Source organism: Rhizophagus irregularis, chromosome 27, assembly GCF_026210795.1.
Source record: "Rhizophagus irregularis chromosome 27, complete sequence".
Classification (NCBI taxonomy): domain Eukaryota; kingdom Fungi; phylum Glomeromycota; class Glomeromycetes; order Glomerales; family Glomeraceae; genus Rhizophagus; species Rhizophagus irregularis.
This window is the reverse complement of record NC_089455.1, coordinates 664,781-691,284: the sequence shown is the minus strand read 5'-3', so window position 1 is coordinate 691,284 and position 26,504 is coordinate 664,781. Positions and strand designations below refer to the sequence as shown.

The 26,504-nt window shown below is 24.7% G+C and overlaps 4 protein-coding genes across 4 annotated transcripts; 2 read left to right on the top strand and 2 right to left on the bottom strand.

Annotated features, from left to right (window-relative positions):
- Nucleotides 1-70: 70 nt before the first annotated feature.
- Nucleotides 71-5,772, bottom strand: OCT59_018061 (uncharacterized protein). Its single transcript, XM_025313654.2, has 27 exons — nt 5,475-5,772; nt 5,123-5,288; nt 4,901-5,048; nt 4,772-4,841; nt 4,651-4,690; nt 4,460-4,573; nt 4,283-4,387; nt 4,063-4,208; nt 3,875-3,986; nt 3,629-3,793; nt 3,432-3,553; nt 3,138-3,348; nt 2,936-3,073; nt 2,766-2,864; nt 2,518-2,692; nt 2,287-2,429; nt 2,142-2,214; nt 1,940-2,067; nt 1,707-1,857; nt 1,548-1,633; nt 1,339-1,461; nt 1,195-1,272; nt 1,046-1,115; nt 890-971; nt 759-807; nt 517-677; nt 71-449 (listed from the first exon to the last, which is right to left on the bottom strand). Exons 1-27 carry the CDS (start codon nt 5,639-5,641, stop codon nt 311-313), a joined length of 3,261 nt encoding a protein of 1,086 aa, XP_025187012.1. The 5' UTR covers nt 5,642-5,772; the 3' UTR covers nt 71-310.
- Nucleotides 5,773-9,148: 3,376 nt separating this feature from the next.
- Nucleotides 9,149-11,557, top strand: OCT59_018060 (uncharacterized protein; the record flags this gene model as incomplete). Its single annotated transcript, XM_066148508.1, has 4 exons — nt 9,149-9,473; nt 9,544-9,905; nt 9,974-10,091; nt 10,165-11,557. The coding sequence occupies 4 exons, from the start codon at nt 9,149-9,151 to the stop codon at nt 11,520-11,522; spliced, it is 2,163 nt and encodes a 720-aa protein (XP_066004431.1). The 3' UTR covers nt 11,523-11,557.
- Nucleotides 11,558-12,554: 997 nt separating this feature from the next.
- On the top strand, nt 12,555-13,203 carry OCT59_018059 (uncharacterized protein; the record flags this gene model as incomplete). Its single annotated transcript, XM_066148507.1, has 4 exons — nt 12,555-12,573; nt 12,657-12,832; nt 12,908-12,981; nt 13,062-13,203. 4 exons carry the CDS (start codon nt 12,555-12,557, stop codon nt 13,201-13,203), a joined length of 411 nt encoding a protein of 136 aa, XP_066004430.1.
- A 7,403-nt stretch (nt 13,204-20,606) lies between these two features.
- Nucleotides 20,607-22,823, bottom strand: OCT59_018058 (uncharacterized protein). The gene is made up of 3 exons (XM_025313651.2): nt 22,460-22,823; nt 22,170-22,379; nt 20,607-21,976 (listed from the first exon to the last, which is right to left on the bottom strand). The coding sequence occupies exons 1-3, from the start codon at nt 22,551-22,553 to the stop codon at nt 21,459-21,461; spliced, it is 822 nt and encodes a 273-aa protein (XP_025187008.1). The 5' UTR covers nt 22,554-22,823; the 3' UTR covers nt 20,607-21,458.
- Between the last annotated feature and the right edge of the window lie 3,681 nt (nt 22,824-26,504).

Below are 26,504 nucleotides of genomic sequence, written 5' to 3'. Positions count from 1 at the left end.
GTCATTTATTCTAATTTAGAAATTGCGGGCAAATTTGCCCGCAAAACAGTTTAAGGGATAATTAATAATTTTAATTAAATTTAAAGTTTTATTCGGCATAGTTTAAAATAATATAAGTGAAGATGTAAAATTACATTGCTTATAGTCCGTTACCTGAATTTAAAATAATTACGGTAAGAGATTCACTAAGAGGAGCTGGTATTACTAAAGTCTTTGAATGAACAATGAATGAATATTATGAATATTATGAATGTGATATTTATATAAAGAGAGGCAGGTACAATAAGAAAAAAAAACATGTTAATTATTATTAAGAACTAATTTTATTTTTTATATATTTATGCCAGTCCATCTTTTCTGGCTGCCATTCTCCATTATAAATGCATAAAATTTTCATCCTTTCGTGATATTCCAGATCTGGCAATAATTTAGGAGTTATTAAGAAATACCTGTAAAAATTTAAGATTGATTAATAATTTATTATGAATATAAACTATCGTCAATTATACAACATACTGGGAAGTGTTTGGACGGCATGCAGTCTTAACTATTTCGCAATGAACCAATCTCTCATTTCGTGGGTCCATTCCTTGGTTAATTTCATCAACAACTCTGAATGGAGCTTTGGCAAGTTCTTGAAGTGACATCAGATACATAATTGTAGAAACAGATCGTTCCTTGCGGAAATGAAAAAATCTCGGTAAGACTTATTTGGAAGTAACATTATTACGTTAAATTAAACAACATAATTTACTTACTCCACCAGATTGTCTCTGGGAATTCAATATTTGTAATTTCTCATTATCTCTTTAAGTATTTAAAAAGTAATAATTAGTATATTTAATTAACGATAAAGTTAATCAGTGCAATTATGAAAATTTTTTCTAACCTGAACTTTACTAAAATATCAATACCCCATTTATTATAATCATCGTGAGTGCTGACACGAACTTCGCCAGCACATCCTATACCTGTTGTATAGGAGACAATGTATTTTAGCTTAAAATAATTTAAGAATTAATGAATCTAATTATAAATAACTTACGATCAAAGGCTTCCGAAAATGTATTGCTGATATCTTTAATCAATACATTCAATTTGGGTTCCCATTTTTCCTGAAATTGAAATTTCAACATTAAATTAAATCATCTCTTTAAATCAAATGCAAACTCCATAAATAGAATTCAAGCATACTCGTAATGATTTCATTTCATTTGCTAAATTGGATGAATGAGATGTTTTAATTTCTAATCTTGCCCTTAAAGACTCGATCTAATTAATAGAAATATCATTTAATATTATAAATAAAATAATTTATTTTATTATCAAAAAACATACTTCGGCTTTCCTTTGGTCGTATATTTCAATCACACGAGAGTCCACGGCAAATTGCATCTCAGCTCTTGTGCGTTCAGAAGTAACGGCATCTTCGAGATCTTCCAACGTCATTTCTTTAAGTAGCTAAAATGATATATATAACATAATTTAGTCAAATATTGTGAAATGAAATAAGGCATATATAATGCAAACTACTTTCTGACACATACCTCGTCAACTTCATCCTTATCATCAAAATTACATTCATCATGTAATTTTCTTGCTTCTTCTTTGGCTTGATTATACAGTTTGTCCACTTTTCAAGTAAAGAGAGGTATTAAATATCATAAGGTATTCGCTTAATTATTATATCTCAAATGTACATTTACCTTCATTGTATCTCGTTTGAGCTTGTTTTAAAGCGTCGTTCTGCTGTTGCGATTTAGTATCCAAGTCAATAAGATCCGACGAAGCTTGGATGTATTTCAACGTAGCTATACTACGTCTGTTAAAAAGTTCCATGCTCTCTTCTAACAAATTCTAAAAGAATAGAATTTATTAAGTTCGTATTACATAAATTACTTTACGTGAAAAACAATTAATTAGAACGTTGAAATTAAACCTGAAACTTTATAACCATTCCGGATCGTTTTTCCGCAGTCTTGCGTAAATTTTTTCTTAATTCATTCTCCTCTTCTTTCATTGATTCAGGGGCATTAAGACAGCGTTGTAATTGTTCTCTCTTGGAATCTATTATAAAGTATTAAATGTAATTAATATAGTTATAAGAATCATTAAAGCGTATTATTTTTTTTAAAACCAACCAAGAGTGATTGCGTTTCGTTGATATTCCCTCATCGCTTGTTGAAGTTCTAGCTTTTTTTCATTGAGAGCAGTCTAAAATAATATGTTATTAAAATATTTTCATAATGGAATATTATCATATGAAACGAATTTAGCAACAACTACCTTTTCATTTTTTAAATTATCAAATGTTTCCCTTAATTCCTTTTCTTCTTTAATTAATTCTTGTTTAGTACTATTGATTTCAGTCAAATTTGCTTGCAATTCTTGAGATTGACGCTCAAGATCACGCCTTTGTTCAATATTAACTTTACAAATTAAAAAGGAAATTTTTTTTTGTTTACAAATACTATTAATAAGAAAAATTGATCAGATCGAATTAAAAATCATATTAACCTGAAAATTTAAGATGTCTAGCTGGTCGAATTCTATTTGTATAAGTTTGAGAAAGCCTTTTTCCGTATTTCGACCAGGATAATGAATAAGATGTATCTCCAACAAAGTATCTTGTAAAAGCACGGGTTCTCTCAATTTCTTCGTGATTGAAGTTAACTCCTTGTGGTGCTATTGGCTAAATGTAGAATAATAATTACATTAATTCATAATGGACAAGAACCGCAAAAAAATTTCAAATTTGTACTTACAATTTTATATAAATGACACAAATTGCAAAGAGCGTTAAGTACTATTGGCGAAGCTTCAATTTGATCCAATAGAAAACAATCGAATCCAAGATTTTTTAGCTAATTAAAATAAATAAGAACATTAATATGTAATACATTATTAAACAAACATACATATATATCTTACGCACCCTATCATTAGGTATAGGCCGAGGAAAATCTCTCAAAGTTGTATTAGAGAAACAGACAACATTGATTCTTAATTTACGTACGTCACAGAGCTCCCTTGTCATTATGTGATAATCTCGTTCATCCTCGCATACAAAAGTCTATTCAAATTTTCATAAATTTAGTTAATAAGGAAATCTTAGCGATTAAATTTAGATAGTTTACCCTAAGATTTTGTTGTCCTATAGCACTTTCGACAACATCCGCATATTGATTATCTTTAACATTAATCTCTGCACAAAGAGGGTAAGAAACATGAGCGAATAATTTGTCTCCGTTTTCACGCAACCAATCAACAGCCTTTATTGTATCAGGTGGATTATCATATCTCAGACCATCAAGTCGACGTTCTCTTATATCTTCAAGTTCTTTACGTCTAACAATAAATGATATTTAATAAGTTTAAAAATGTTTCTATGCTTTTGACCTAAAAAATTCGCGAAAATAAGTTCTAATTACTTTCGATCAATGCGCGAGATTTGACGATTAATTTTTTCTGAATCATCATCCAATTGCTCTATTCTATCTTGGATGTCTTTACCATCAATTTGAATTTTATGCATGTGAGCAGAAAGGTCATCCTATATGCAATAAAGTGACAATTTTTAGAATCTAGAAAAAAAATCATACATAATCCTTCAGGTTTATCAACGTACAATTTTGCTTTTTATTTCGGATGTGTCATTTTCTGGAGGTTTGACGGAGATTCGTTCTTCTAATCTTGCAATTTCAGTTTGAATTTCTACAATACGATTTTCTCTCTGTTTCTCCTTTTTCTTCATATTAGTTAAGTCTTCGCGAATATCTTCACAATCATTATTCTATTTATCAAAACACAATGTATTATTAAGTATGATATTGAAAAGTTACATCAATATTATTACGAAAGAAAGAACACAAACCAACTTATCCAATTTGGTCGATGTTTCTTCAAGTTGTCGCTTTTTACTTGAAAAGCGCTCAAAACATGATTTTTTTTCGTTATAAGAATCCTTACCAATTTTCTCAAGATTACTAATTAATTAAGTAGAAAAGGGTTTCAGCACTCATCCCGTAAAATATATAAATATCAAAATTTGTAAATAAAAACCTTTTCTTGTTGTTCAAGGGTTCATTTTCTTTTACGAGATTCTGATAAGTCGTATGAATATCAGAGCGTTTCTTCTTTGCATCATCATATTTATTTTTGGCAACGTCATAACGAGCCCATGGAATCGCTCTCTCGTAAAGTTTAACCTAAGGATATTTATAATATATTAAGTATTAATCATTATTAAGTTCGTAATAACTAAGATGTCATTTATATTTACCCGATTCAGAATGACTTCTCTTTCTCTGTAACGAGCAACATCTCTTTCTAAGATCGCGTTTCTTTTTTCAAGATTATCTACTTGATCTTCATCATCTTTAATTGTCTGAAAATAGTAAAAACGAATTATGTTAAAAAAGGAAAAAAAAACCATTGTATACAGAATGAATAAATTTACCAATAATAATGTTTTTTCCTCGTCTCTTAATTTTATTAAACGTTCGTGCCATTCTGTCATTTCTTTATCACCAACCGCCTTTTGAGTTTGAACGAGTAACTCAGAAGGCGATAGCTAAGAAACAATATTTGTATTTTATTCATCAGTGATCAAAATTATAAAATATTATTCACAAAATCATTTCTAATTACCTGGGCGAATTCGCTCACTTTATCTTGAGGTAAAAATTGGCTGTTTAATAAGAGATTATTTAGTAATAATGATCAATAGTATTAATAGTATTGCATATATATTTTTATGAATTAAACTTACCAAAGGTTATCCACCTGAATATTTAGTGTATTAACCTTGGCAAGGACGTCTCTTAGTGTCGCATTTTTACCTAAAAAAAAAAGAGTTAGTTGCTTAGGTTCACAACGGGATCAAATAAAACAACCTTACCATTTATTTTCCACCTAGAAGAATTATTAGATTTTTCGATAGTACGGGTTATAACTATTGGATTCTCACTTTTCAATTCGATTTCTATCGAAGCTCGCTCTTGACCATGTTTAACAAAATCGGAAATATCTCTCGCTCGCCCAAGTAGCTTTGATTGATAGTTAAAGCAGTGTATAAGGAGATTGTCATGAAACAATAATCAAGATTAAATTAAAAACATACCGAGGTATTCCAACCTAACCCAAGTGCAATGGCGCACACAATCGTGCTTTTGCCAGTGCCATTGGGTCCTATAATCATATTAAGATTCGGTCCAGGAAAGAATTCTACTGAATCATATGTTACAAAATTTTTAAGGTTCACACGAACAATAGAGCCCATTTGATACCTGGTTTATAATTTATATATCAACGCGTATAATAAAAATATTTGGAACAAGAACGCGAAAAATAAAGTTAGACTTTTTTTAGACTTTTTAATATAATTAATATAATACGAGGTTTAAAACCTAACAAATTCTGACAATATTAAAAATGTCTGACATGAGACAAGTAAACCAGTGGTTATAACTTACTCTTCTTGGGATTTTAAAGACTTATACTTCCCGGAAGCTCGTAGAGGACCAGTAGATCCGCTTTTATCAATACGTATTCGTTTGCGAACGGAATCACCAGGGGTACTACCAGGAGTACTATCCGAAAACTCCTCCCCTTCTTCCGATCTTTGGTTTTTTGGAGCCATCGTTAAGAAGTATGAATAAGTATATTAAAAAAATAAAACGCGAAAATTTGATAGTTTTTTTGCTTTTTACGCGAACAGACTTTGGATTTAATGATTGTGAACCAATTTTGTAAATTCATTGACATTTATATAAAAAATTATTGGCTGACGCAATCAAGCCATGTGTGAAACTGAATGAAATGCACATGACCGGAAAAGTTTATCCGTATAATCCGTATAATCTTCGCGTAACTAATTGTGGAGAGAATGAAAATTACTGTAATTATAATATGAATGATATGAATATGATATTAATCTCATAAGGCTAATATGAATGTGAATATGACACTAATATGATGTTAACGTGACGCGACAGGACTAGAGCTTAAATTTGAAAAAACAAATTCATGCAACCTATTCTATGCCTAGTAAAGTCAAATTCCATCCATGTTCACATTCAAACTAATAAGTTTATAAATCAGTTTAGAATAATTAATAGTTTAGAAAATTATTTTAAATTTCGAAACTTTCTAAACTTCAAAACCAATTTCTAAACTTTAATATGAAAATTTAATAATTAGTTAGTTTCAATACAAATTAATTTTTAGTTGAAAGTTTTCAAAATTATGGTGCTACCCTATAATAATAGTTTTACTCATTGATCAAGGTTATTATAAATTACTCAATTTACCTTAGCTGGTAGTTTGAAATTTTGTTTGCCCTTTCATTTTATAGTAATTTTATCTAGTTTGTATTTTTCTCCTCCTATTTCATTTAATTGTTATACAGTCAGTTCTCTATAAATGCACCCCTCTTGGAACTACCCCTCTTGGAACTGGAAAAAAAAGGACCAATTACAAAGAAAAATCCTAATTTTTTCCTATTCAGAAAACCCTTCAAACTTTGCATGAAGATGATAAAAATGATAGCAAAAATAAACCCCATAGATTTTTTAAAGACACCTTTTAATAGCAAAAAACTAATCTTCAGAAAATACTTTAGAATCTATATAAAAGTAAAAATAGCTATCTAATTTTATATATTAAAATTAAATCAAACCCAGAAACCAAACTGCTTGAATAAATATATTTAAAATCTCATGTACCAAAAATCTAAAACTCCTTATAAAAATCAAATAGATAAAGAAAAAAAATTCTTCTTACCAATTAGTAGAGCCAAAAAAAATAAAAAAAAGTAATAATTAGTTTATAATTTGTAAAAATCCTACCAGTATAACCAACCAAAAGAAATATAGAAGAACAACTTTATAATATTAGAGTCAAAAAAACAAGATAACTAAAAAAATCTTTCACCTTTAAAAAAATATATATAATTGAAAAAAAATATAATAAAAAAAAAACCAATTACTGTAGTAATATATAAGCTAAAAAGTATTATAAAAAATTACATCAAGTAAGAAGTGTATAATATAAGTAAGTTGTTAGATCAGTTTAATTAAATTTAAAAAAGCAGTCTTCAAATTTATTTTATATTTATATTTGAATGCAAAATGCAAAAATATGAAGCAGAGATCAACATAAGTCAAAATGTAATTAAGTAGTTACTCAAAATTTATACTATATATAATGTAACTAATTAATATAAGAAATGTCTGCAATCATAGTAATAATAAATACTGAAAACTAATATAAATTAATACAATTCAGATTATGAAATAGTTTTAAGTATTATAATTAAATGCATATAGAATTATAGGTAAAGATAATAGACTTAAATTTTATAGTAAATATCATTATAAGTATATTTAAAAAGCATAATAACATAGAATTTTTTAATGCAAATAATATCACAATTCAAAAAAATCTTTTGAAATAAATAAAATAATAATATGCAATATAAAATTTCCTTTTATAGTAAGATCTGCAAAGAATTTTATATATGATTTTTATCTTAGGCCTAATAAAGTATAATTATAAGTATTATATTTCTTTTATAATATGTATGCCAATTTTTTAGTAATAAATATTAATAATACTTTTACCTTTAAATTGATAAGAATAGTGAAACAGATAAATGATTCAAAATTACAAATCAAACTAAAAGTTTTATCATATAAAAAAAATTTTTATAAAAATCATATAATTTTTTTTTTAATTGCAGTACATTTATAAATTTATTAAAATAATTAAAGTAATACTTAATAAAATTACTAAATTACCTAATTAAATTAGTATTATTAATTTATAAACCGTTCGTCATATTATTAAAATACCCTACCCTACGTATGCAACTGTTAAATGATTTATTATGCTATATAGGTAAACATATATGAAATATATTTTCTTAGCCAAGGGCTCTGTAGTCAATGCAAGGATGATTATGGGACTTACTATACTGTGACTATATTTTCTATAGTTGTGAAAAACCATTTGTTATATATAAGTGAATGGATATAGTTCCTGCAGCATGTTATAAATTTGCGCAAAAATTCATTTTTATCCAGTGTTCCATTGTCTATTATGCAAAAATCATATAATTTAGTTATTTATAAAAATTAATTATATATTACTTTTTAAAAAATTATGCCACAAAAAAAGGAGTTATATATCTGATTAATAATAATAAAAAATGTTTCCAATAGGCAATTTAGATGTTTTATATAAAATACAATACAGAAAATATGAAATTATAATAATTTACCTATAATATTAATAATAAATATAGGTAAATCTTGTATTTTTTTCCATATTCTTTTATATCTTAATGCATTTTTTGTGCCATTAATAAAATTTTAGAAAACTGAACCAACTTTTTGTGATTTTATTGATACTTACTTTAAATAGAATATGATTTATTAGTTCTACATTTTCTAATTGTATATACAATCTAATCTCAATATACCGATATTTGATATACTGATATACTGTTAAAAATTTTATTTTTCCATTATATATGAAGATATATAAATATTGGTATAACTTTAATATAATGATATTTTCTAAAAATTTCATATATGTCCTAACATATCATTATAAAAAAGTTTGACTGTAATTAGATTTTTATGCAAGTTTATAAGAACCTTTTTATATAATACTGGCTGAACTTTTCTTCTTGCTCCTATTTGAAAAGATTATATTAATATCCATTATAGATGCAAGCTGTTAAAAGTATTTTTTAATACCTACCATACCTTTTAGAATTATAGTTATTACTAATTCCATGGTTTTCTATTAAAGAAGATAATAAAAATTAATAAGTCTTATGTACAATTTTAAATCACCACCCTTTGAATAGTTGTTTGCTAGAAAAATTTTATTATCAAAGTACATGATCACCCCGCCCGTCACGTGGTAATTCATTATTATTAATTAGTATCATGCCAAACGCCAATTCTGTTTTTGAGTAATTTTTTTTATTGAAATCGATAAACCCGATTTTCACAATAAATTTTTTTTTTGTAATACAGATGTGTACATATTTTTTTTTTAACGCAAACTTGCATTTAATTACAAAAATGTTTTTTTTAAAAAAAAAATTTTTTATTAAACCCTAGTTCCAAATTACCAAATGAGTGAAACTTTCGTAAAAATCGATGGTATCAATATTGATATTAATAATGTTGATAACAATAAAATTGATATCGATAATGATATAAAACCACATAAGAATAAACCTATTACTAAGATAGAAGTATCACCAAATGAAAAATACCTTGTTACTTATAGCCAAGATGATCATTCAATTGTTGGTTGGAATATCGAAGATATAGATGAGGGTCGACTTAATTTTGATCATACAGTTAAAATAAATCCTAAATTTAAAAGCATAGACCGAATATGTGTTTCTGATGATAAGAAACTTGCGTTTATTTATAATGATCTTAATGGTCTAGGTAAGTAATAATTATTTTGATTATGTAATTATTTAATTACCGTAATTAATAGTCGTATTATATATATTAGAGATAATAGATATGAATAATGATAATCAAGTAATTGAACTAAATCTCGACAATTCCGACTTTGAAGATTTTCGTGTGAGTTATCGTTATTTCACCTTTAATTTAAAAGGTGAATTTATATTATACAATAAAATTAATTCTGATATAACTGCGTATAAAAAGCATAAAATTATTTGGATTTATTCCACGCAAACTAAAAATAATAAATGGATGTGTAAAAGAATTTATGAGATACCCAAAGATTTTGAATTGATTGGCATATCAAAAAATGATAAACTTTATTTATTTTCAAATAATTCCATTTATGAATGGAATATTCTTAATGAAGAAAATATAAGAATGTTTAAGAATGAGGAGAATGAGGTAATAAAACATTGTTAAATTATTTGTTAAAGTATCTTATTAATTATTATTTATTTTACACCTCAAAGTGGAAGGTTGACGGAATTTCCAGCAATGAAAATTTTACTTGTTTAAGAATCAAGGATAAGATCATTATTTATTCAGTTGAAATAGGAATTTCTATCGCTTCTTTGGATATAAATAATGGTACTATTTTTATTTTTATTTTTTAATATACTATACTATCATTTTTATTCATACTAAAGTACTCTTAATTTAGATATTCAAATACATAATTTTATGAATCAAATTAACTTATGTCCTTTATTACTACTTTCTTTATTCGATTATATACCAAGTTGTAAAATTTGGAATTCCATCACGGAACATTGTTGGAAAGAATGTTTAGACCGTTTAACAAAGAATTTCCAATTACCAAAAGAGTATCAAAACAAAATTTTACCAATTCCTCTAAATAACATTAAAGCTGCAAGCAAATATATATTTGGAATTCTCGATGGATATGTTTGGAAGATTAAACTTGATGAAAAGATATCAAAAATCAATTTTTTATTCGAAAATTCTGAATTAAATAATAAAAGTGATGAAATTATTGAAAGTAATAAGAAAACAAACAAGGAAACCTTAAATGTACATTTTTTAAATTCATATAAAGATATGATACACACATTATTCCAAAAAGGCATATCATATATTAACTCTGTTATAAGTAAAAAAGAATTAATTCAAGATTTAGTTACATGGAACATAAAAACTTCTGATGGTAAAACAATTAAATTACAAGTTTTTAAAAGAATTGAAGTTGATAGCAAGTGGGATTTAATTTGCACCAGAATTGATAAATTTAATATTCAAAATAGCATTGGTTTTTATTTTAACATTGGTTTTTATGAAATTAAGTTATTTAATGATGATGATATTGGTTTATTAACAAACATGGGTCTTCTTATTTATCGTTTTAATAAGAGTGAGAACTCTATTTCTTTAATCTATTTTTATTACATAGATTTAGGATTATATACTAGTTTGATACCAAAATTTTCTTTGGCAAAATTACATTATTATAAAAAAGTATTTTCAAAACTTCCTTTACCTTCACCAAATTATGTTAGTTTTAAATTAAATGATGAATGGACTTTATATATGAAAGAAAATATGAAAGATAAGGAAAATCTGCTGAAATATGGTATTGAATTATTAACATTTGCAATTAAAGAGCATAAATTAGAATTAATAAATTATATTTATGAAAAATGTATAATTTATTATAAAGAAGATTTAGTAAACAATAGGATATTTTTAAGTATTATTACTTCTACAATGGCAGTATTAAATGAATACTATCCAGAATATATTTTAAAATATTCATTAGAGACAAATATGATTATAGATTCTTCCTTTTATAATATAGAACATCAAAGTAACAATTTACATCTTTATTCTTTTCAATCTCTTCAAATAATTAATTTAACTCGATCTATTTTATGGTCAAAATACAATAAATTATTGTATAAATTCTGGAAAAACCAACCATTAATCATTATTGAACTTTTAATAATATTTTTAACATTACCTGGTTTTCCTATTATTTTTTTTATATTATTTTTTTTATCTTAATATATTATTTAAATACAATTTTATTAATGATCTTTATGGTTCTAATGGTTGGTTTCTTTTTTTTTATGCTCATATTTATATAAGTTATGAATATATTTATTCAAGATCTTCAAAATATATGTCAACACCAACAATTACTTTTATGATTCCTTATATTAAATTTGTTAATTATCCACAAAATTATAATTGGTTGTTAGAAATATTAATTAGACCTCAACCTAGTCCATTTGTTAAAACTATAAGCAGAGATATCTATAAAACATGGAATGGAGAAGCATTAATTAATTTTAAATGGAATACCTATGGAAAATATTATTATATAATAATTTGGATTACATTTATGGCTTTTCTTTGTTGTTTTACTGCTGCTGCAACAATTTCTAAACAATATATTGATGAGAATATACGAAAACAACTTTTAATCACTTCAATCATATTTGGATTTATTCATTTAAGTTTTGAAATTCGTCAGATTATTTATAATCCTATTAAATGGATCCAGGATTTTTGGAATATATTTGGTATATATAAATATATATTGATTACAGTATTTTTTAAAAAAAATAATTACTAATTATTATATTATTTATCATTATTATAGATATAATGGCATATGTACTTCCAATTTATGCTTCTATTTATTGGCTTCAAACTAATAATAGAAATGTTTCATTACTTACTTTTTCATGCCTATTTTTAGATATAAAATTTTTATTATTTTTTAGAGTATTTGAATCTTTTGGTATATATTTTGCAATCATCATTAGTGTTGGAAAACAAATTATTTCTTTTTTAGTAGTTTTATTTATTATTTTAATTAGTTTTGCACATGCATTCTATATTTTATTATCACCAGAATCTGATTATTCTTTTAAAAAACATATGAATAATGATCCAAATAATCCTTGGAATATAGTTCCTACTTATAATAAAGTATTTGATGATGGAACTATTGATACTCATCCATTTATTATTCAATCACCTGACAAAAATACAAATATGTTTGAAGATTATAGAACTTCTCTTTTTGCAATGTATTTATTCTTAACAGGTATATTTATAATTATTATATTATTTATACAGATTTTAAATATTTCAAATATTTTATTTTAACAATTAATATTTTATTATTAGGTGATTCAAGAGCATTATCCAATTGGTCATATATAGATAATCCATCACTTGTAATATTGATTTTCTTATTCTCACTCTTGATTGTTGTATATCTTATGAATTTGTTTATTGGATTACTTAATAATGCAATTGAAAAAGATAACAATAGAGTTTCATACCTGATACAAAAAGCAGAGGTATTATAATATAATATAAAATTGATTTTTTTAATAAAAACATTTTTTCATTCTTTTTTTTCTTTCTATATATAGATTCTAGCTGAAATCGAATTATTTTATTTATTACCACATCAGAGACGTTGGAATACATGGTTTCCTGAAGTAATGTATGTATTATGTAATTTTATTTTATATATTTATTTTTAAAAAAATCCTATTCATTTTTACTTTAAATTCATATTTTAAGATATTATTATGCCAATGCTGATAAGACTCGAAAGAAAATTAAAGAAATGATTGATAAAAATGAATGGTATACTAATGATTTCCCAGAATTGAAGCAAGAATTGTTGAACAAACTCAATATTCAACAAAAATCTAATAGTTAGACTTTTGCAAAAATGAATATATAAGTATATTAACTCAATTTTCAGATTATTTTATTTTATTGACTATAGATTTGTTTTGTTTTTTTTTTATATTTTTATTATTGTACAATTTATATAAAATAAATGATAATATATAGATAATAATATATTTTAAAACTTGTTGATATTTATCACTTTCTTTTAATTTATTTAATAAATAAGAGGATGGTCAGAACTCAGAAATAATATCATTTCTTAAGAGAGAGAGAAAATTAAAATTATGATGATGGGTAAATCTTATCACACTATCTTACGTAGTATAGGTGATGATTTTATCACATGGATATGTGATGGCGGTAGCCGCGTTGTTTATATTTATTTCAGTAACTTAGAAATTTTTTTGTGGTCTGATTTCTATTTGTTATTTGCATAAAATGTCACACCCTTTATGCAATGTAACTAATACTATTAATATTCATAATACGCAAGGTAATATGATAAGATTATTCATGATGATGTTACACATTTTCCATTTTTAGATATTTGTAATTAATATAATTCTGGCCAAAATTATATTTTAATTTTGCATTTTCTAAAATTGATGATAATATAGGAAGAAAAGGTTAAAAATCCTAAAATTTAAATTATATTAATTTCTGACTATCTTCTAAATATAAGCTTTTTAATAATAGTATAATGTACAAAAACTAAACATTTAATATAAAGTTTAGTTACAGTTACAGTACATAATAAAAATAAATATAAACTTTTCTGTTTTAATGATGTATTATCTTTGAATTTTTTTACTTTGAAATTTATATTCTCCAAAACTTTTATTTTCAAGTCTTCACAATTTCTTCAAATTAAATATAGGATCAGAAATATATATATAGGTCAGGTGATGATGCATTTTTCAGGGCTGGAATTATGATAATGTCAGTCAGTTACTATCACAGGTCGAAAAGTGAAAAATCAGGCACCAATCGGTCACCAATCAGGTAGCTGATTGGTGCCTGATTGGCATTTTCACCAAATACCGTCACCAATCAGGCAGTTTGCTAACTTTTGATCCAGTGATCAGAAAAGGATGAAATATAGCTCATTGGAATCGTCTCAGCATGACGAATCTAATGGTAGTAAAATCTCATTTTTAGGATTAATACTTGATGAGAAATTAAGTAAAATATAAAAATAAAAATGTATCATTTATATTTTATTTAATTTTTTATTAACTATTAATCCTAGAGATGCGATTTTACTACCATTAGATTCGTCATGTTAAGACGATTCCAATGAGCTATATTTCATTCTTTTCTGATTACTGGATCAAAAGTTAGCAAACTGCCTGATTGGTGACGGTATTTGGCGAAAATGCCAATCAGGCACCAATCGGTCACCAATCAGGTACCTGATTGGTGACCGATTGGTGCCTGATTGATGCCTGATTTTTCACTTTTCGACCTGTGTATAATAGGAAATAAAATTCTTTATTTTCAATAAGTAGTTAATAAAAAGCTAAAAAAATTATTTGTGAAAAAATGGTCAGTATGATCATCAGAAAGAATTCCACTATTCACTATTTCAAGTTTATATATTGCATCTTAATCTCCTTTTTATTTGTAAAAATAAAAAAAAAATAAATATATTTTATTTTTTTATAGTTCAATAATACAATGAATTCACAATATTTCTTTCCTTTATATAAGAAAAAATAAGTTAATAAAGTTTACAGAACAGTAAAATAATATAATAAAATAATACAGTAAATATTAAAGTTGTAAACTATATTTACCAACTATAATATATAATGCATTTTTGTTATAATCCAATTTCCAATCTTAAGTTTTCATTTTTTTATAATAAAGGATGAAAACTTATTTTTTTTTTTATATTCTTTTTTAACTTTATACTAATCTATTGGACTATTCCTTCTAATATAGCTTACTAGCAATTTTTTATATAAATCAATTAATCCATTAAGAAAAATCTTCTGATTATTAATATAAGCCATATAAATCCATATTTTTTGATCTATATTGCAGTTGAATAGAAAGTGAGCAATAATTACTTAAATATAAACAAATATGAAATAATTAAAATAATTACCTAGAATTCTAGTGATTTCTCTTTAAGTGCGTGGTTTGCCTGGTCCAAACTTATAAGAGCTTTTAATATTTTACTCTCTATAAATGTACACCTTCTCTAAGTGCACATTCTACTATTTTTTTACTATGATCCCAAGGGGGGTGCACTTAGAGAGGTGTCACTGTATATATATATGGTGAACTTATTGTCCCTAATAAATGAAAAGATGTATTTACATATATCAGTTTTAAGAAGCAAAGTTCACATTATAGTAAAATACATAAATTAATACTAAATTTAGCTTACCGCGAATTAACCACAATGCATTTAGTTGATATCATTATTTGATATGATCATTATTTGATATGTCACTACCAGAAGAATCACTACCAGAAGAAAAAAGAAGTTAGCAATAAGAATAATAAATATTCTCTCTCATAAATTTACTCAATAATACCTTTTCAAAGCTTGGCCAATTCAATGAAATGACGCGCGAGAATGTCCTTATTTTTGGTCGATACTGGAAATTACTAATTTCTTAAAAGCTGTTATTACAATCGATTTTGACGTACAGAATAATATATTCAAGTGTCATTTTATCGTTTCATTTGAAAAAAAAAAACGAACAGAACATTACGTTGATCTCGATTGCTTCACTGTCACCCTCTGGAATCTGGTTCAAGTTAGTTTATATGAGGTAAAGTGAAGTAAAGTGTAATAAAGTTTCTTTTAATATTCATTTTGGGATACTATTATTTCGTAATAAGTTTAACTGTTAATACTTCTTTTAAAAACTTGTCTTAAAAGTTTTGGTAACTGGTAAAGTTCGTAAAGTAAAAATTGATAATCAGTTAATCACATAACAGATCTTAACTGTTATTGTCTGTACGTGGCGCAGTAAAAGTTTTGATATATCATCGAAGACTTTTTACTATAATTTAGAAACTAAACTGAAGAATTGGGTGAAATTTATTAAATAATTAGAAAATTTCAAGTTAATTAAGCTTGTAGCTGAATTTAAAAAAGTATATGTTCAATTTTTCTTTAGTTTATAATATAACATATTGCCGAAATAATTTTTTAATTTCAGGACCTTGTAGCAATAACTCCAAAGTACCTGGCTGAAATTGTAAGGTCGAAACGGTTTCTGAAAATCCAGTAAAATCTTCTGATAAATGTCAGATGATTACGTTTACACACTGCCAAATTGGTCTGAAATAAAAAAAATTATTTCGGAAACATGTATAGTATATAAGATTTTAGACGTATCAGATCTAATAATTTTAATATATGATAATATGATAATATGATTTATAACAAAATAAAGAAAAAGGAGGAACAACCATAAGAATAATTATGAGCCAATAATTATCATTGTTGTGTAGCATACATGCTACACATACACTATCACTAAAATACACTCAGTCTTTTACAGGTTTAAAAATACCAGGGTAACTTTGTAATTTGTATTCCAAAATTGGCCTAATTTTTTTTATTTTTCAGAATTTTTTTTTTTTAAGCCTTAATAAATGTATAATTATTATACTTTTAAATATTATACTTTTAGGATCGGGTAACGCAGTTCTAGAAGACAAAGTAAACAATATTAAATATTAATAAAACTTTAATGAATACTCAAACATTATTGTAAACAAATCCGGATGAAATCCCACATACATTTTTTTGGAAATAATATCCATCAAGTTTTTTATATTCTATATGGATCGGTTTTAAAAAAAGAAAAAATTACATCCTTCCATATCAAGTCTAGGATGAAGTTAAACGGTTAAAAATTAATTATTATTATTATTATTATTATTATTTTCTCCGAGAATTAAATTACTAAAAACAAACCTTTAGAAATTTATTCAAGTAAAACTCGGGTAATTTCACATGTTTATTATGATTTCACGGTTGCAGGTTTTACATGACAAAGGGATCTGGAGAATGTGACCAAAACAAGATAACATGATCATCAAAAAAAGGTTAAACTTTATCTCCGATTCTTTGAAAAGTTCATTAATTAAGGAAGAAAAAAAAAATTAAATTGACTTAATTTGGGAAATTTTTACTTTCTAAGCTTTCATCCTTCACCCATGACTATTGTTATTTATTTTAAAGGTCATTTGATTAATACCTTTCCAATGATCGAAATCCCAAAAGGAATAACTCATAACTTTAATAATTATTTTTGAAACCTTTCAAGAAATGAATCAAGTATTTTTTTGGTATACAATTACAGTTATACAATACCTTTTTTTTTTCTTTGTTGATAATTGGTCATAAATTTTTTTATTGGAAATAAAATTAAAATTCCGCGACGAAATATTATCACGCGACTTCCACATTACATATTAATTTGGATAATTTGAATAGAATGATCATGTGGTGTTAACTAAAATTAAGCAAAACCATACTCCATATGTCTCAAATGGAGCAAAAAAATTTTCCATTTTTCCATATATTTATAATATTTAAAAAAAAATGTAAAGTGAACGTGACTATTTTGTGTTATCAATAAATATCAATAAATATCAAATAAATACTTAAATATATCATCCAATGAAATTTTTATGATAGAATCATGCCATAAATTTCTTAACATGATCTACATATTCTACATATTCTATCATATTCTTAACCGCAGTAAATCCTTTGAAATAAAAATGAATAAAAAAAAAATGAATGATAAAAATGGGTATGTATATATTTTTGATTAAAGTGGCGTTTTAAAGTAAAAATAAAGTAAAAAATAAAGTAAAAAAAAAAAGATGGATATAAATTATTTATCCTCGTTATCTTTATGCATTTTTATGCATATCTTTTTTCATTTCTTGATGTATTTTTGGTGTACTGTGTGTAACTGTCACCGCATCGGAGTTCGAGTTTTTTTCAATCAAAATATCAAAAATACTTTTTTTTTATAATAATCAATAGATTAATAGATTAGATTTTCTTTTTTTTAACAACGCGTACTAAAATTTTTTTTGGTTATATGAAACAATTTTAAGTTGAATAAATATTGTACTAATTTCCATATTCATTTTTTAAAAAGAAGAAAATTGACTACTCGTAACACACACACAACTTTTTTTTCACACAACCTTTTTTTAAATACCTAAAAAAATATAATTTATTTTAAAGGACAATCAATACTATCCATAACATTTAACTGGAATCAATCTTGTTTATGACTCGGTTAAAAGTCTTTGTCGGTAATAATTTCAAATGAACATACTAATTTCAAATGAACATACTAACTAAATCCAAAAATTTCTTTATTCGCTGATCTTCCTAAACAACAATTGATTAATTGACAATTGAATAAATTTGAAACAAAAAAAAAATAATATCAAATTTAAGAACTTCCCGAGATTAGGCGGAAAGGATAAGATATGGGAAAATGAAAAGATAGGTGAAGATAGGTGAGATGGGAAAATTGGGAAATAAAAAAAAAAAGGTAAAACAAGCGATTTAACGGTCCGAAGAAATTTTTTGATGTGAATAACCTTTTTTTTTTATTACTTTCGAAATGCGCAGTTTAAAATTCGCGTTAAGATAGTTAAGATAGTTAAGAATAGTTAAGAATAGTTTAATTTAGAAATTTATTTAGGCTTTTTTTTTTTTTGACATATGCAAATACGTAAACAAAAAATTTTTTACTAAGATCTTTAGATACGCAATCAAATTGTTTAAATTTACTTGATTTAGTAACACGATTTAAGTTAATAAATCGACATTAATGATTAATCCTCTCTCGATTGGCGCTTTGTGTTCAGATCACATGTTTATTATTTCACACGTTCTCAAAGCGAAAAGGAACGCACGTGCCCAAGTAATTACGCCTTATATTATTATTATTAGTCGAAGAATGAATGAATTTTTTATTGTCTCTTATCTTTAAGGAAAAATGAATATATATCAGATATGCGCTGTTCGAAAAAACGCCAACTAATAACCAATTAATCATGATATTATGACTTTGTTGCTTAATATAGTTGATTGTTACCTAAAATGATCAAATAAAAAATAAGCCAAGATAAATAGATAAAAAAATAAATAAATAAAATAAAGAAGAAAAAAAAAAAAAAGAAATGAAGCAATGAAGGGAATGTAAGAGACACATTTTTTTTTTCTCAAAAAAAAAAAAAACTTCCCACCCCCTTACAAAAATAATCACCGAATTTGGATTTATTTAATCGCAGTAAAAATAAACTTTTTTATTCGAAATCTTATTTATCATATTTGTATAAATGTATGCTTTTTTGTATAATGAAGTTGCATCGTTTGTTTATTGCATGACAGTAGGTCAATGTTGAGGTTGTGATACATTCATATCACTACACTTTTTTTTTTTACAAACTTTACAAACAATTTTTGAGTGATTTTCTAGAATATACTATTTTGGATCAAATATTATATATAACCCTATTTTAAAATTACAAAATCAATAAACAAGATTACCATATTTGAACCTATTCAAATACTTTAATTAGAATATTGTCGAATGTTTTTTTAAATGTAAATGTAAATGTAAAATGTAAAATGTAAAGTAAATGTATTCTTTAAAGAATATCATCTTGCATTATTATTATATTAATAAAAGGCAATAAAACGCGAGAAATTTCTTTAAATCATTCGAATCAAAAGTTTAACCTTATCTTTCGATTCTCAATCTAATAAAATCAATAAATCCTATTATAATAAATCATATTTACCGCATTTGCCATATTACCACCATATTTACTATATTAATTTCACCTACTTTTTAATTCCTACCTATTCTGAAGATTGGGCTAAATATGAAGGAAGTAGATGATGTAATATGAAAGAAAAATGGTATTAAAAGGTAAGACGATAAGGAAGAGTTTTTGTTTATGTAAAAAAAGATATATATGATTATATATAATTAATATATAATAATAAATTAATATAATTATGTAATGATAAAATGACATAGTGAACATGTTGTAAACCGTCACGAGATGCTTTTTTTTTTTCTTTGTGTAAAAAATAATTAGTAAATGATAATGAATGTTTGCCAATTTTAAAATAGGATTGAATAAATTAGTAATTAGTAATTTTTTTATTTTTAAAATAAAATAAAATAAATAAATTTTTTTTTTTGCCCGTGTTTTACATTATGCGTTCCGTACCAATTATAAGAAAGTGTATCGGTGTACAAATTGATAACAAATAATTTGGTTTACTTGATAAAGAATTTTATTTTATCATAGTCGCATAACACGTATATACTCGCATGAACGAACAAGAAACAAAACAATAATGCATTTCTCAAAAGACTCAAATGACACAATCATTCAATTCCTTATGATATAAAGTTATGAAAAAATTTTTTGATTTTTTGATCTTTTTTATTATTTGTTGTTAAAATAGTTTTTTCTTTTTAAAAAAAAAGTTCAAAGAGTTTTTTGTTTTTTAAAAAAAAAGTTCCTTTTTTTCTTTACTATATATATATATATAAAAGTGATTTTTTTTTTTAAAAAAAAAAAAATCGAAAAAAAAAATAAAATTCGAAAAAAAAAATAAAGGAATTTTCTTGTTTTCAAAAAATAGGGAAAGGGAATTGAATTATTTTCCAAAAAAAAAGAAAAAAAAATTAATATAATAAAAAAAACCACCCTCAAGACAAACAAACCATTTTTTTGGCAACAAAAAATTATAAAAATATATACAAAGAAGTGTGTGTGTGTATATGTAGTATATAATATAATAAAATAAAAAAAAAGTTGAAAGTTGTATAAATTGTAATAAAAAATTAAACATTTTGCTCTTCTTCATGCTGATGATTAATGATGTAGTATATAAGGGAGTGTTTGTATAAATATAGATTTTTTTTTAATTATTATTAATATTATTTATAATTATTAACCCATTAATATTTCTTCGCAAATTTCGTCGTTTGATGTTGTGTTGTGTTGTAAATAATAATAATAAAAAAAAAGTACGTGAAAAAAAAAGTTGTTGCCTTCTATACATAAGAAACTATGATACAAAATTCTGGTTGTTGTTAAAGAGGGTGATTCGTGTTTAAAACTAAAAATTAGTTCCAATATATAATAATAATAAAAATAATAATATATTAATTCATCAAATAAAACCCAATTAAAATCGTAAAATCGTAAATCGTTTGAATCGATTGAATCGTTTGAATTGTTTGAATTCCCTTATTAACATATTCCTAAAGCGTATTTATTATTTTCAACAAATTCGCGTATATCTTTATCGGATACCCAATTATTATGATTTCCTAAATATCTTAGGAATTCCCTCTCCATTTGATTAACTTCCTGTACAGAGTAAATTCCTGAAATATCGGCCAATCTTTCATTAATTATAGAATGACGTCGATTTTTATAATTATTATATCCATTTCGATGTGGTGTGGTTGACATGATCTCATGAACATCATCATCAGATATCATGGATGAAGTGGTTGATAATGGTGTGGTTGATAAAATATTATGTGAATGATCAAAATCTGAAGAATGAAAATCCGATATATTTGAAAAAGTTGAACTCGAATAACTTGAACTTGATTCGTCTAATATATTTGGATTCGATGATAATACTTCCGTTGAACAACATGGAGGAAAATATGATCCTTCTTCTTCTTCCTCATGTGATTTTGTCATGAATTCTTTTGATGCAACTAATAATGCGGATAAGAAAATTTTGTGTGTCGTGCCTATAAAATAAAATACATATATATATTTATGTAAGAAAAACGAACGTAAAAAAATAGTTTAGTTTGTGACGTGTGGTGTTAAACTAGAACTAGAAAAAAGTGTACCGCAGTAAACGACACGTGAACTAGTCTAAAATACGCCACAAACGCCACAAAAATAAAAAAGAGAGGGGAGGTGTTTTTTTAATCGTACCGTATTCTCCATGAGCGTTTTTAGGTAATCCTTCCTTAAAGCGACCAACGAGGATTAAAGCTGCAATCGCAGTTTGTACGTCAACTCTTGCTTTTGTAGTAACTTTCTCGACAAACAATACCAATTCAGGTAATGGGACGAAATCCCAATTATAATATCTCGGTGGTTGATGCGTATCAAGGATACCACACATACTTTCAGCTATAAAACCTATAATTATAATAATAATTAAGTAAAAATTTAAATAAAAGAAAGGAAAGAAAGAAAAGAAAGATTTGACTATTATTTACCTGTAACTGAACTTGGAAGGGGTTTATATTCTGTGGTAACAACATCACAAGGAGTATCTTCCTTTGCGTTTTCAACTTCATAAATACAAGTCATTTTTGATGTTTTTTAATGTATTTTAATGTCTTTTGATTGTTTATAAAAGAAAAGAAGAAGCAAAAATAAAAAAAAAAGTTTTTACAAAAAGGTTGAAATGAAAATAAAAAAAATTTACAAGGTAAAGAATAAGTTTTGAGTAGTTTTTTTTTTTTTATTGAAACGGATATAATTTGGAAAAAATTGGAGTTCAGTTTGAGTTTGTTTATATACCAAAATTTTTAAAATAAACAATATATTTTATTATTTTTTTTTTTATTTTTTTTTTTCGAATGATTGATATTTATTTTTTTATTTATTTATTTTAATGCAACACAGTATCAAAAGTAATGCCATATGACTGTTAATATATTTTTTTGATGTAACTTTTATGTAAACTATTATATATATAAAAAAAAAAATTTTTTTTTTTTTTAAATTAAGTGGTCATGTGGAGAATACTTGATTGTGAAAAAAGTTCTTGATTGATTTCGTAGATATATATCAAAAAAGCTAATCAATAAAATAAATAAGTTGAGTCATTTAAAAAATTTTTCTTTTGGATATCATGGATATATAATATAGATTTAATAGATTTTATAGATTTTGTACATTTATTACTTTTATTACATTTTGAAACTCAAAACAACACGACCAATTTTTTTTTATATATATACAATATATATATATATATATATATATATATATATATGTTATTATATACTTCGTATGAGTTTTATCTAAAAAAATGCAGCTAATAATATATATTATATTGTTTACAGTTTCATTGTTAGAAATTGATTTTCACAAAAAAAAAAAAAAAAAAAAGAGAAAAAAAATTTTTTTTTATATTGCCGGATATTTATTTTATTCATTCATATAACGTTAAAATCAATGGTAAAAATCGGTATAAAAAAAAAATTTTTTTTTTAATAAAAAAAAACCGGTTTATTAGTATATTACAATGTTTATTGACCAATCAAAATAAGAATGGATAGGTAAATAAATATACAAATACAAAATATTTTTTCCTCTTCTTTTCTTATTGTAATAATTGTAACGAGCAAAAAGCAAAGCAAAAAAGCAGAAGGAACAAAAAAAAAAAAAAAAATTTTTCTTATTTAAAAAAAGTGAACAAGAAAAAAAACAAAAATTTTATTTTATTTTATTTATTTATTTTATTTTATTTTATTTATTTATTATCATATTTTTTTTTTTTTTATTTATTTATTTATTTTACTCTTTGAATTCTTTTTTTAATTTTTTTTAATAAAAAAAAATTTTTTATTTATATTATACATCGTTACATACCGTGCATTACATTATGTTACCGTATATATATAGATATTTAGACAGAAATAAAGGGACATAAAAATTTCTAATTTTAAAATAAATAAATAAATATATTTTAAAAAAGGAATTTGGTTATGACGTAACGAGAAAAAAAAAAAGGAACGTATGTACGTATACCGGTATACGTATTATGTATATATTATCTTTAGTAATTTATTATATTTTATTTTTAAATAAAAGGACAAATTATCAATGTCGTGTTGTTTATAATCTTGAAAGATAAAAATAAACGCATAACTACTTTTAAAGTTATTTTCTCCGCTTATTTTAAGAATATGCTTATTTAGAATAAAACTTTCTCCGCTTATTTTAAGTTCTCCGCTTATTTTAATTTCTCCGCTTATTTTAAGAATAAAATAAGGAAATAAAAAGCGGAATTGGTTCACAATATAAAATGGTAAGGATGTACCAAAAAGTACCCTCAAGTACCTTTAGTACACCTCCAATTGGTAGATTATGCAAAGATGAATGTATTAAATTGCATCATTTGACCCATTTGACACCCATTTGACCATTTGACCAATTTGACCATGTCATACGAATGAATAATTCATAATAAATATGGTAATTTAAACATGTCATCCATGTCATCTGAATGTCATTTGAACAGAATGTCATCAAGATTGTAAAGATTGTTAAGTTATTCATTTTCCTAATAAATCGAATCAATACGAGAGAGCACGAGATTTTCATGATTTATGTATCGGGGAAATGTCCATAGAAAATCAAGAATTTTGATTTTTAATTAAAATAATTTCTTTTACTTTAAAAAAGGTTTAAGTCATAAGAAAAAAAAGAAATTTCTTGAGAATCACGAAGATTCAAATTTATACAGAATAAATAATAAATTGGACCAGATCGGTCGATGATCCATCTAGATTCGAGTGGGGAAACCTGGTATGGAAAAAAAAAATTTTTTTTTTTTTCCAATTAAAATTTCCCTCCAAATACAGATATTTTTTAATTGTTTTAGTTTACGTTTAACTGATTAACGTTAAATCATTTTAATTCAGTTTGTAAGTTTGATCAAATTTTAGTTTAGTGGATTTGATCATCTGATTTGAACTATTGCCTTTTGGGTGTTTTAGTCTTTTTTTTTTTAACTCGATTTTAAACCTATTGTATAAAGATACCATAAACAAAGTACAAAGACAATATTCTACTAAAATAGTAAATTTCTACTAAAATAGTAAAACAAGTTTTTATTACAGTTATTTGAGAACAAATTAAAAGAAATCGTTATATTATAGATAACATTTTTTAACATTGTTTACATTGTTGTTTTATAACTTTTGTAATTCGTATTTGGTTTATCAGTTTATCGAGAGTTCTTTCTTGGAAATTTTTAGCTATTTTTTTTCAAGGGAACATGTTTCATATTAATAATATTAATAATATTAATAAGATTAGTATTTCAAGAGCACTTAATTTTATGATCATGTGTATCAGACTATCAATAATTTTCATATGAAAAATATTGAAAATATTGAAAAAAAAGTTCCGTTAAAGAACCGAAAAAAGAACAATTGCAAAGGTCCGGCCGAAAAAAACAAACCAGTTTCATTTTTGTGCGCATTCATGATGTCACATGGTTGTCTCGTGCTTTGAAAATTAATGCGTTCCGCATATTTATGACACTTTGCATATGAAAAACGTAACGTACGTGATAAACACGTTTTTTGTATGACCATAACTTTATACTTTATCATTTATTATTTTAATATTATATTCATTATTATATTATATTTATTATATTTTTATTATTTTATTATTATTCACATACTACAATACTTATTATTTGTCACTTACTGCTATACTTATTATTTGTCACATTCTACTATACCGTCTCTTTTATTATTTGTCACATTTTATCACGTCCTACGTTCCTACAATCCCACTCTACTGTCTCTACCGCAGTTCCTCTAACTTAAACCTAAAATTATGAAACTTGTTATTATACTTGTTATAAATCATATCAAAGTGAGACAAATATCATTGAAAAGCTTTTTTACGCCCAATTTTTTCTTTCATTTTTACGAAAAAAGATCAATCTTGATCCCAGTAACTATTAACTTTCGTATAGAAAATCAAAAAATTTTAATATGTATATAAATATATAATGAATAATGATTAAACTTTAATTTATTATTTATTATTTTTTTTTATGGTATTACTTTAAATTACTTTTTGAATTACTTTATATTACTTTGAATTAACATTGTATTACTTTGGGGTTTACTTTGTATTACTTTTGTATTACTTTTGATTACTTTGAATTAACTGTAATACTGTATTACTTTGGATTAACTTTGGATTACTTTGAATTAACTGTAATACTGTATTACTTTGGATTTACTTTCACAACATCACGTACGACACGTACGACGGTTAAAAAAACATGCCGTGTAACAAAAAATATTTTGGATTTTTATAACAGATTAAAATTACAAACTTTTATCTTTTTCATATTTTATATATATACATTTTTTTTTTTTCGTAAAAAAAAATGATAAAACCAAAAAAGTATTAAAATGAATTGCCTAAAATACCATTTAGATTTATTTTAGTAAATTTATTATTAAAAAAAGTTATTCTAGTATATTTTATTTTAGTTTATTT

Bases quoted from the DNA above. Each gene is read 5' to 3' on its own strand.
- OCT59_018061 (XM_025313654.2), bottom strand. From the start codon at position 5,641: ATGGCTCCAAAAAACCAAAGATCGGAAGAAGGGGAGGAGTTTTCGGAT. The intron at 3,987-4,062 runs GTTTTTATTTAC...TTAATTAATTAG, and splicing joins CCCTTGAACAACAAGAAAAG to TAATCTTGAGAAAATTGGTA. The intron at 3,794-3,874 runs GTTTGTGTTCTT...TTTGATAAATAG, and splicing joins CGACCAAATTGGATAAGTTG to AATAATGATTGTGAAGATAT.
- OCT59_018058 (XM_025313651.2), bottom strand. From the start codon at position 22,553: ATGACTTGTATTTATGAAGTTGAAAACGCAAAGGAAGATACTCCTTGT. The intron at 22,380-22,459 runs GTAAATAATAGT...TTATAATTATAG, and splicing joins CCTTCCAAGTTCAGTTACAG to GTTTTATAGCTGAAAGTATG. The intron at 21,977-22,169 runs GTACGATTAAAA...TTTATTTTATAG, and splicing joins AAACGCTCATGGAGAATACG to GCACGACACACAAAATTTTC.